At 32.6% G+C, this 12,706-nt stretch overlaps 1 protein-coding gene across 7 annotated transcripts in view; it reads left to right on the forward strand.

Annotated features, from left to right (window-relative positions):
• Positions 1-681: 681 nt before the first annotated feature.
• Positions 682-12,706, forward strand: part of LOC115223450 (protein CASC3) — a 44,824-nt gene continuing 32,799 nt past the window's right edge. For 6 of the 7 annotated variants that reach the window (XM_029794023.2, XM_029794041.2, XM_029794049.2 and 3 more), the window contains exons 1-3: positions 682-834; positions 8,197-8,221; positions 9,135-9,184. In XM_029794023.2, coding sequence (XP_029649883.1) covers positions 730-834; positions 8,197-8,221; positions 9,135-9,184 — 180 coding nt within the window. In that variant the 5' untranslated portion in view covers positions 682-729. The remainder of the gene's footprint in view (positions 835-8,196; positions 8,222-9,134; positions 9,185-12,706) is intronic. The other variant, XM_029794066.2, reaches the window with a different exon arrangement.

Here is a 12,706-nt window from a genome sequence, read left to right on the forward strand (position 1 = left end):
TTTGTTGAAGTCAAACTGATCTGATCAATAAGCTGAATAGGTATACACACATTTTTTTATATTCTTAAGGGTTTGATTTTATAAAGGTCACACAGCAACAAGACAGTAGTTGTTAATCCATATTCAACAAATCTTCAAAATTATCCAAACTATATTAACTTGTAAAAAAAAAAAAAAATTAGAAACTTTTTTAAGTTGGATATGAACATTTTTATTTTAGTTTCTTATAAAATTTGTGTAAAATTCCTGAGAGTTAATAGACATATCTTATGAGCATATTACGAGACTGGCAGAATTGTATAAATGCCAAATCAGAACTGTATAAAGAAAATTTCTGAAATTTTCTTGGGAATTCTTCAAATACAAATTTTCAGTTTACTTTACAAACTAATAGCACCTCAAAAATATGTTCTGCTATGATTACAAAGCTATTGGCTTCTTGCGTGACTTTCAAACTGAATAATGCAGTTATGCTTTAATGGGTTTCCATAATTATTCTTAAAGTAGAAAACAAAGTATTTTTTATCATTATGGATATTGTTGTTCTTTTTCCGCCGTCTGAATTTCTGCTAAGAGAATGTAAGACTAGTTCTGCCCTGATCAAAATGGATGTCAGGTTATCCTTATCTCATAGGCCGGAATACAAGTTATCACTGAAATATAAGTCTCGCGTGATCAAACGGTAACAATCGAGGTTGGTGTGGTATTAGGTAAAAATCGTCAGCTAAAATGGCGGAAAGACGTCGACGTAGGAGACTATCTGAGGAGGAGAGTGGTGAAGAAGTATCAGAGGATTCTAAAGAAGTTAAGACGCGTGATTGTCCTTCCGAATGCGTATGTAAATTATTTTCACCTCTTTTTATTGATATTAAAATGTGTAATATCGATGTTAATACACCAAAACCTTGTAGCCTGTTGCTCGAGAGATCGGTTGCGTTAAAATACTGATTAGCTACTGTTAGTTCTGCTTATTTTCATGGATCGTAACAACCTACAGAAGGACTTTTACTTTCTTACTAAAACCAAGACGACATCGAGAAATCAATTAAGATCTAATTAACAGCAACTGTGCCACCTCTGTGTTGTTTATTTCTCCGGTTTTTCCCTCAGTTTATGTGTATATGGTACATGTATGTTTCTACTACTAAAAACTATCCCGGTTAATAAAGCAAAGCTTGTTCTCGCCAAATGTTGGGGTAAGGAAGAAATTGTTGCCTGCTTGTGTACTAACTACTTACTGGAATTTCATTTATACGAAATATGGTGGTAATGATTGTGTATTAGGAGTAAAACATTACAGTGATTTTTTCCTGTTATTTCAATACGATGAAAGCGAGCGTAAATTATAGTATTCTACAGACAACACGGGACGTATTCAAGTAGGTTTCTCGGACAAACTCTTTCTTCCAACACCATAGAAGCACCAGTATAAATAAATGCGTTTCTCTGGCGTTTTTGTTTTGACTGTTCTTTTTATGTTATCTCCTCATTGTTCAAAATAGAAAAAAATGAAAATAAATAGCTCTTTTATGAACACTTGCAAGAATGGAGTCATCGGTGTCAATAACCCATTGGCACTAGTAATTTCTTGTGAGCATTTAAAAGCTTTTAGTTTATAAAGTCGAACTTTTATTTTGATATGATTGAGCTTTTCATATTCGTTTTTAAATTAAAACAAGGATCAGATACTAAACTACAAAAACAGTTATTACAATTTAAGCTAGACATTTTTCTCAAATTCTTTCAGGCTGACTAACAACTTGCAGGTTTCAGTTGTATCTCAGACAATTCTCAAATAGTGTTCCACAATGAGGAACAAATATTTAGTTATATAGAATAAAGAATATATTCATTTTGTGATTTGTTTAATCTACATTCTAAAAACCACGTGCATATAAAATATAAACTTCTTCAATTCAGTTCATTTAACCTAATTTAAATATTCGTCGATCGATAATGACAAAGTTTATATTTATATTCACTCATTTTCGTTTCTTTTGATGTTGAAACTATGAAGTACTGTGTCTGATAGAAACTGTCCCACCAACCATCTCTTGTAAAACATGAAGAACTCCATCCCTACAGATGCTTAACATTTTATCTATCCATATATTTATTGTGAAGTTATTTTGTTCATTTTCCAGTTAGTAGTGCTTGTTGTTTGAAGAAATCTTAGTATTTTAGGTTAAGAGCTCTTTATTTTAATTACGTGATGTTTTCCTTATGTAATTACCGCGATATAGTTATATAGTATGACTTTAAAATAGACTAATATTTTCGTGCAAATTTACTCTGTGATATTTGTAAGTCTACATATTTGATCTCCTCTATATTATTTCTTTTATATGTCGATATTTATCGTGTTCGAATCATTTCTAGTTTTAATATTGAGTGTTGTGTTGACGTTTTATTTCAATTTGTATTTTCAAATTTCTTATTTTAAAGTATTTAGAAATATACGAGCTCGGATTTTATGAGTAACAAATCTAAATCAACTTAGAATTTTTTCCCCCTCCAATATACTCCACATTACTATTAATTTCTTGTTATTTTTCAATTTGAACTGTTTAAAGTCTTGGACTTCTCAATTTTCTATTAATTTTGCCTGGAGTAATTTATATTGATTTAGTTAACAGGAGTCCGGAAACCTTTTGAATTAGCGATCAATAGGTAGCCTAATTCTTTGATCCCCAATTATAACGGAATGCTCACTCAATCTAGGAGAGTCACCTTGGTATCAGAAAGGCACGAATAAAGAACTGCTTGAACATTGTAACTCTGAATATATATAGAGACGGATTTTTCTCAAACTTCTATAGGAAACCTTATTTTCGAACCAACAAGGGAACGTCTTCGGAGTCACTGCACTGGTTAGAAATAGCAGTTATATCTCTCTTCACTCTTAATCTACAAATGTTGGATAAAGGGTTCTTGCATATTTGAAAAGACTGAGTATTCATAGCTGGAATAAGTTTTTGAACATAGTTCTGCTCGGTCAGAGCTGACCTGGGACTTAACATTAACCTCTTATTTTGGGTTACCACTTTGTATAATTATAATTGTATAATCATATTTTCATATACAAAAACGGTTTGTTTTTTCTTTATATCATAGAATTTGTGTAAGAACATTTTCTCAACCTTTTCAATACCAGTGATGACTAGTTTACGAACCATATTACATTTACTTCTTTTAAAAATTACATAAGCATTTTCCGATGTTCAGAAAACGAAACAGAGTGCAATACTAATACTTTCATTTTGTTTAGTATTCTTATTTGTGAAAAAGAGTTAGTCATTGATCAGTTATTTGTATTTTTAAAATCATTCTTTTCTTACAAAATACTAGTGTGTGTTTGTGTAGGCTATTTAAACTTTTAAGAGCTATTCACGTTTACTGCTTTTTAGTTTATTTATTTATTTTCAAATGAATCATATTTTCTAAGATTCTAGCTTCAAAATTTGAAAAGGTTTGTTTCTGTTATATATATAATCATTATCGTTTTAACGTTAACTTTTACACATCAACAAGTTTTCTTACAGATGGCTCTCTTAACCAGTTAAAGTTAATTTTCGTCCTTTTTTCAATAATTATTAGCTCTGTTTGTAATCAGACAAATTTAATTTGGGATAAACCGAGGAACACGAGGCAAATTAGTGTAACTCTCTATTTCAAGAAAAGATGTAGAGAATCCATTTTAATCACAGGAGCAAATAGCTTCTAGCTTATCTGATAGTTGATGAATGAACTATTTTATGCTTTTTATATTTTTTTTTACATGCTCCCAAAAACAATTTGCTTTTTAACGGAAAATGATGTTTCAAGATCTAGAATTTTTGTTTTATCACTATAGGTTAAATTCTACATAATTGAAAGGAATGGTTCTTATAAAGGATTCACTGGAATTTTATTATATCCAAGAGTGTAAGGTATTGCGTATAGTCTAGTCAGCACAAATATTTACAGGTAATGTAGATGATGAGGAACAAAGAGTTGTACAGTATTAGTGGGATGGAGCAGAGCTAACAAGCTGAGACAACAAAGTCTGTTGTTTTAGTGGTAAAAAGGGCACTGAGTACCTTGTACAGTAATAGACCATGGTCTGAAGACTGTCAGAAAGATGACTTTCTCCTGCATGTTCATGATGTATTTAACTCAAATTGTGTCACATAAATCTGATGAGCAATACAGTATCTACAGTTGCTCATGCTAAAGTTGTTTTTTTTTACCTCTGAAGAGTAAGTCGCAAATTCTTGTAGTTAACATAAGATTAAGAAAGTGTATCTTCCATGAGAGCTATATGTTCCTAGGAAGCTTTTATGATTAATTACCTCACTCTTAATATCTTGGTCACTACAGCTAGCAAGCTGTTGGATTTAATCCCCAACAATTGTGTTGCTTCACATTATTAATCAAGTTCATGTTACACAGGCATTAGTATCATGTTAATTTAATTCTGTACTGGATCTTATAAATCCTTCACCTTCACTGCTTAATACTTTAACAGGATCGCATTACTTTAATTATTCAATTGCCTTTACAAAGCAGAATGCTTTCTACTAGAAAAAATATCCATTCCAAAAAGTCTTGGAATTTTTCTTCTTAATTTACAAATTAGAAAAATTAGCATCAAATAAATACAAAAATGCATTTTCACAAGACTTGATCAAGTTTGAGACTTTGTTGCTACAAATATTGGCTTTTAAAATATCACCATATAGTAATTACAGTATCATTGATATTTGTACTCATTAAGATTCCTATAATACCAACACATCTATTTCTTTTATGAGGGCCTTATCAGGTTTCTGTATTTAGTTTACTCCGAGTAAACAGAATGAAGATTAATTTATTTAACTGCAGACATTTCTGTGGTTATCGCATTAAGAAGTGAAGCATTTTTAATCCTTCACACTGATACAAATAGAAATTTCCTCTTCATTGATTTTAGTTGTATTATCATGAAAATAAATTAGGCAATATTTTTAAAGACAAAAATCTGTTTGCTTTTAGAATATATTTGATTATTGTAATTGTGTACATATCTACAATGTCTACAGCTTGTTTTCTTAATTTGTTTTCAAAATAGGCAGCAAAGGTATTCTGAAATGATTAACTTTCTAACAGTTCCTTCATTTTTTAAATTTTTCCTATTTTCTTATGTATATATATATATATATTATATATATATATATATATTACCTTTATATTTTTGAACTCTTTTAATTATCTATCCCCCATTTTCATTTGCTAAATACTATAAGTAATAATTTCATGTTTTAACAAATCAATTAGAATTACACCTTTTCTTTTGTGGTGGAAGTAGTTGGGTTATTTTTAGCTCATATTGACTAACACATTGTTCTGATCATTTTTCACTTTCTTGTTTTAACATGTTTCCAGGATACTCTATTGGGGTGAAAAGATACTGGACGAAAGATTTAATGACTTAAAGGCAACAATAGAAATAAACTGTTATGAAGTTCTCTGATCTTATTGTATGCTATTAATTTATAATATTTAGTATCTTGTCTATCAGGAGCCTAATCTTTAAACATTGTGTAATATACTGATGTTATCCTAAATCATAATTAGGATTAAGAGTTAGATAATCAAAACAGAATTTATTTGATTATCACAACTATCAATATTGAAAATTGAATTTTATATTACTTTCATTTCATATATAGGTTTCTGTAACAGAAGATATGAGGCTGAAATTTCTCACAATCCTAACATACAATTTTGAGTATATTTAATTGGACAAAGATTAGCTGAACTTCATGTCTACAGAGAAATTGTAGATCAATGGCTTGTAGTTGCCACTTACAGTTATGGTCATTAAAATATTTCAATGATTTTTCTGCTTTATAGTCTCTTGTCTCTGACCTAAATTGTACTTAAGAATTTCTACATTCAAAGGTCATGGTTTCCGTTTCATACAAAGTTTTAAACTTGTAAAAAGCTGAAAGCAATAATTAAGAGAGCAAAGCCTTTAATTGAATTTGTAACAAACTAACAGTAGCAGTAAATTGGCTTTATTCTCTGTTTGAACAATAAATAAAATTCAGCATATTAAAGGCATTCTCACTCCCTATGCTGATAAAGTTGAAGAAATCGGTAAACTTATGTGAATTCTTAGTCACTACAATTGCATAGTCTTTAAGTAAATATGACAAAATCCCTTTCTTTATATTTTGCTTGATTTTCAGAATTTGCTCTCTTTTTATTTGACAAACTCTCAATCATTTTGTCGCCATACTCTGCTTCTGTTTCAATTAATTTTTAAAATTATGAATAATTTAGTAAAATAAATTTGTCATTATTAAGCTGGTATTTGACTCATTTAACATGAAACTTTGATGGAAGGTCTTAATTTAAATCACTTAAACATTTCATTCAGTCATATCCGATTCACATATTGTACCTGTTTTATGTTTAAACTGGCCAGATCTAGAATGTCATTCTAAAAATAAGCAATCACATCATTAAAATCTCAATGTTACAAGATAATATATAATTAATTCAAAACACTGTGAATAAATAAGTATTACATTTGACAGTAATTTGATGCTAAAGGGTTAAAGACTACCACTATAGATGAAATCAGCTGTATCATACTTTGATACTCAATGGAATAAAAAAAAATAAGCTCTCCTAATAAAAACAGCATTAAAAAGTGCAATGAACAACAGAACCAATAAAATATTTGTTATAAAAATGTTAATGATCTAATATTAGATTATTGCCAGTGTAGACATTTGTGGACACTCTAAGCTACATACCTAGTGTACTTTCTAGTATTGTGAAAACCAGTACTTTCTTAACTATTATAATCAAAGGTTAATTTCTGACTCTAAGATTATGGGTTTGTTTCTTTCTTTCTTACAATGTCTCTCCAACAGTACTTCTTAACCTCCTAAAATTAGTCCATAAGATGTAATTTTCTATGGCTATTGTCCAAATTAACTTTTTTCTTTTTATTATAGTCTTAAAGTTTATTTCTAGCACCTAATTACTTATAAAACGTTTTATTTTCAATATATATTTTAAACTACTATTGATTTTGTTAATTGCAAACTAAAATCTAAATATTTGTAGTATTTTCACTTAAATAATGTGTAATCATATATATATATATATATATATATATATATAATTAAAAATACTTCATATTTATTTTAGTACATGGTTTTCTAAATGATAATTTAACAACCAAATTTAATAATTTTGAGCTAGTTAATGCAGTCTTAAATAAAAGGATTTTTCCATTATTTACATTTGATGGATATTATTTCCTCATCTTGTTTGTTGTTAACACATTTCGGCTGATATGCCCTCCAGCCTTCATCAGGTGTCTTGGGGAAATTTCAAACCTGGGTTCTCATTCCTAAGATATTTTTCGATGTTATTATAATTATTCAGGTCACTGCCTGGAATCGAACTCGGAATCTTGGGGTTAAGAGCGTGGGCTGCTAACCCCAAGATTCCGAGTTTGATTCCAGGCAGTGACCTGAATAATGATAATAATAACATTGAAAAATATCTTAGGAATGAGAACCCAGGTTCGAAATTTCCCCAAGACACCTGATGAAGACTGGAGGGTATATCAGCTGAAATATTGTGTTAACAACAAACAAGATGAGAACAAATACCTGTCAAATGTAAATAATGTACATAATTCCTCATCTTTTAAATATAGAACTGAAAATGATTTTATTGCTTGCAATGATAAAAATAATGAAGAATTTTCTTGGCCTGTATAATATTGTATAAATGTAGGCATGGCTGGATTGTTAAATTCTTTCGTCACTATGTGGCCTACGGTTTGAGCACATTGTGTGTTACTTTAAGGAAGTGTCTCCTACTATAGCCTTAACATGACCAAATTCTTGTCATTGAAATTTAGTACACAAAAACTGTCTTGGAAGCTTCTCTCAGGAGCCTTTCTTGTTCTCAGGTAGCAGACTGTTAACCAGTTAAACACTTTAGCAGAATACACATTCAAGCAAGATCTCTAATCTGGGGATAACTTCCTCCCACCAGTCTCATAGGTCCTTCATTTGACTATGTGGGATGGGTGGGGGGTGGCAGGGAGAAACCATTAGTTTCACTTATTATTGTTATTTATTTCAAAATTATTATGAAAGAAATCAATGTTGAAAATCAGTAACATTTTCACTATAATTTTTCCAGGTCAGTGAAGATGAACATTCAGATGGTAAGTAATAAAATTTTTTTTAAAACTTAATAAATTTTTATTTACAAAAATGCTGAATATTATTAGAAAACTTGCTGGTTATCAAACAAAACAATTTGGTCGTGTAACTACTTAAATGGAGAATATCAAGCCAAAATAACATGTATTCAGTTAGCTTATTGATATATATTTTTCTCATTTGTCATTAACTTTGTTGACATGATCAATCTTCTATGTAGGTTTTTTTACTTGGGCTTTTGTAATATAAATCAATGAGAATTCATTTTCCTTCATGGTAAGGTTAAAAGCAAGATTCCATTAACCAATTATAATTTCTTTCATCAATAAGTGGCAACTTGGTTTAATTGTTAGGATTGGATAGAATGCTTGTGGTATTTTGCCCAGCTCTTTGTACTCTAAGTCCAAATCCTACCACGGTGAACTTTGCTATTCAACCTTTCAGATTTGTTAAAAAAAAGAAAAGTACCTTTCTTAGGAACTGTAAGAACAGCACAAAGGATACCTCATAGCATTTACATTCTGAGTTCAAATCTAACTATGGCCTGCTTGTATTGTAAATTTACCCCACAGCCTCATTTAACACTATCGTCTGGCACCTTGGGTGCCTTTTGTAGAGTCCATTCTGTTGCAAATATTCAGACCAAACCTCAGTTTCTGAATGTCTTACACAAGTCTCAAGCCCTGTAAAGAGTCATGGGTAATGGCTTCCCTCTTTATTTAAAAATGATTTTTAAAATGCTTAAAATTTCAATCACTTCACTTTCTAATCTAATTTTCAATACAACCAATTCTTGTTTTATTTTTAGCTTCTTAATTGTAAGTTGTCTGCTACAAATTCAATCATGCTTACTTTAAAGAAATATTATATTGATGGTCATATCTAAGTTATTTTATTGTTATTTCTAACTTTCAGAAGTTGAAGTGTCTGATTATGAGAGTGTTGGTGATGGAAAAAAATCTACTGTAAGTTTATTAACTTTTTAAAAGAATATATTATATTTCTCAGTTATCTTTTGAAAGAACTAACTTCTCTGGTTCATATACTTTCAATGAACAGTTAAGTCTGTAAATTACCCCCCCCCCCAAAAAAAAACAGTCTTAAGAAAAATATTCATTATTATCGTTTTCCATGCTAGCATGGGTTAGGCAGTTCGACTGGGGTCTGGGAAGCCAGGAGGTTGCACCAGGCTCCAGTCTGATCTGGCAGTGTTTCTACAGTTGGTTGCCCTTCCTAATGCTAACTACTCCGTGAGTGTAGTGGATGCTTTTTACGTGCCACCAGAGGAGGCTGGCAACAGTGCTTTTTACGTGCCACCGGCATGGAAGCCAGTCAAGGCGGTGCTGGCATTGGCCACGTTCTGATGGTGCTTTTTATATGCCACCGGCACGGGTATCGCAACTACAATTTCCATTTGATTTTTATTTTGATGTTGATGTACTTGACTCAGTAGGTCTCTTCAAGCACAGCAGGTCGCCCTACGATCCAAGGTAAGTACAGCAGGTACTTTGGAATGGGCTGGGGCTGGTGTATGCAAAACTGGTGTAGGATACAGCCGAAACTCACTTTATTTGTCAGGTCTTCGCAGTCACAGCATATCTCCAGAGGTCTTGATCTTTCATCATTGCTTCTGTGAGGCCCAGCGTTCAAAGGTCATGCTATGTCTTCCTGGTCAATCTCTACCCCGGATTCCTTCAACTGTTTGAGAGCGGCACTTCTTCACACATCTCTCCTCATTCAGCCATAGTACATGACCATACCAGCAGAAACGTCTCTCTTGCATGCCACATCTGATGCTTCTTATCTCCAACATTTCTCTCAGGTCGCTTACACTCTGTTGTGTGTGCACACTATCATTACACATCCAGCGGATCATGCTAGCTTAATTTCTTTCGAGCCTACGCATATCCTCCGCAGTCACAACCCATATTTCACTGCTGTGAAGCATGGCAGTTCGCACACATGCATCATACAATCTACCTTTCACTCTGAGTGAGATGCCTTTTCTCACCAATAGGGGTAGAAGCTTTCTAAACTTTGCCCAGGCTATTCTTATTCTAGTGGTAACACTCTCTGAGCATCCACTCCCGAACAACAGTAATGATGGCATTCTGTCATTGATGAAATTCACTAATGTGATAAAATGCATTGCTGGGCCATATTTTCCCAGTTTTCTGTGGCTTGAAGCAGACGAAATGTACATCTGATCAGTTGATATTCATATTAGTGAATAGCAATTTTATTTTGTTTCACTCCTAAAGCCATGAAATCATTGGTGCAAGTTAGATATTATAAATGTAATTTAGAATATGAGGTAGTATCAAAAAGTTCCCGGACTAGTTCTGTAGCACACCCAAACACAGTTGCGTGCTCAGTGAGAACTAACAGTGTTCCAAGTGACAACGCTGTATTTACTTCACAAGTTGTGAAATTTGCGCTTTTGCGATCATGTGTATGCTGTAGTCTGCAATTTTTTGTCATGGACAGGAAGTTGGAACAAAGAGCCAACGTGAAATTTTGTGATAAACTTGTGAAGTTTGCTACAGAGATATTGAGCATGCTTCAGCAAGCTTACAGTGGTGAGGCAGTGGGTTACACAATGTTTCGACTGGCACAGGTGTACGACAGAGCCACAGCTCAATCGAGAGCATGCTCATGGTCTTTTCTGACATCTGCGGTATTGTGCATCAAGAATTCGTCCTCCAGGGCCAGACTGTCAATCTGTTCTGCTGCAACATTTTGAAGCATTTGAAGAAGGACATTCGGCAAAAGTAACCAGATCTGATTGGATTCTTCACAACAACAATGCACTCTGTCACCAAGTTCTCCTCACTTGTGAGTTTCTTGCCAAAAACAACATTGTATCATTTCCACATTTGCCCTATTTGCCAACTTTAGCATCTGCAGACTTCCATGTCTTCCCCAAAATGAAAATGCAGCTGAAAGGTTGCTGCTTTAACACCGTTGTCAAGATCCAGAATGAATCGCAGAAGGTCCTCAACGCATTTATGAAAAACGACTTCCAGGCCGGATTCCAAAAGTGACAGAAATGCTGGGACCACTGTATTGCTATGCGAGGAGATAATGTTAAAACTTAGGTAAATAAGTTATTTTTTATGAAACATAAACTAGTCCGGGAACTTTTGATACCACCTCATATAATTGCTGCAACTTGATTCACTGATCCTAAATTGTTATTATTTGATACACTTTTTATATCATGGAATTCTGACTGTGATGTATCTTTTAAGAACATTCATGTTTAAATATTAAGGATGGTTCACTTTTCGTTTTTTTATTATTCTTTTAACTTTTGAGATTGATAAAATAAAGTACCAGTCAAGTACTGAGGTTAATATAATTGACTATCCCCAAATATTAGGTTTGTGCCTTAAATCATTTAAGTATTGGAAAAATACCTTGCTGTATTTGTTTACACTCTTCACATTTTGAGTTCAAATCCTGCCTGGGTTAACTTTACCTTTCATCCTTTCAGGGCTGATGAAATAAAGTAACTGTCCAGCACCTGGGTCAATTAATCGACTAGCTCTTCCCACCAAAATTACTGGTCTTGGGCTTAAATTAGAAATTATTTGGTGGTGAATTGGCAGAACTATTAGATCTTCAGACAAATGCTTTGCAATATTTATTCTCTCTACATTGAGTTTCATTTAAACCAAGGTCAACTTTGCCTTTCACTCTTCAAGCATGAACAAAAAGTACTGAGTCAGTTTAATCAGCTAATCCTTCCCACCCTCAAATCTGTAGCTTTGTACCCCTGTTAGAAATGATTATTGTTATTAGTTATTTATAGAAATACTTTTCAAATCAATAACATTTGTAACCTTTTAACACTTAAACCAGCCATATCTGGCCTTAAATGTTCTACCTGTTTTGTGTTCAAACTGACATGATCAGGCCTCTCACACCTACCCACAAATGTCATTCGAATCATAAGCAATTACATCATTGAAATCTCAGAGCTATGAGGTAATGTATGATTAATTTAGAGTAATATGAATAATTGACAAAGTAATCTGAATGCTAAAGGGTTAAAGCATTGGTTGTGTACCTTTTTAATGAAATACCTCCTACCAGAATAATGCTTTATATAGCCTATCACAAAATTCCCCCCCAGTCGTGTTCTTCCTAATAAAACTATTTTAATTAGTTTAGTTGTTAGTTGCTACATGTTACTGAAGTCTCCATCTACTCACTCTCTTTTTGTTGCTCTCTCATCTATCACTCACCAATATTACCCATTCAATGTACACTGCCACCTGTATAACAAAGGATGACATTTCAGATTTGTTTGTACTCAATATCTCTCTACTTCTAACCTTCTGTACTACTAGTCATCACTTCCTCAATCCTAGTTCACTCATTGGCAGTCATCTCTCTCTCTCTCTCTCTCTCTCCATCACTCATCTCTAGTGCTATATATCACATTTTATCTCTCTCACCATCACCCACCTTCAATTATTGTT

This window comes from Octopus sinensis, linkage group LG2 (genome assembly GCF_006345805.1).
Source record: "Octopus sinensis linkage group LG2, ASM634580v1, whole genome shotgun sequence".
NCBI classification, from domain to species: domain Eukaryota; kingdom Metazoa; phylum Mollusca; class Cephalopoda; order Octopoda; family Octopodidae; genus Octopus; species Octopus sinensis.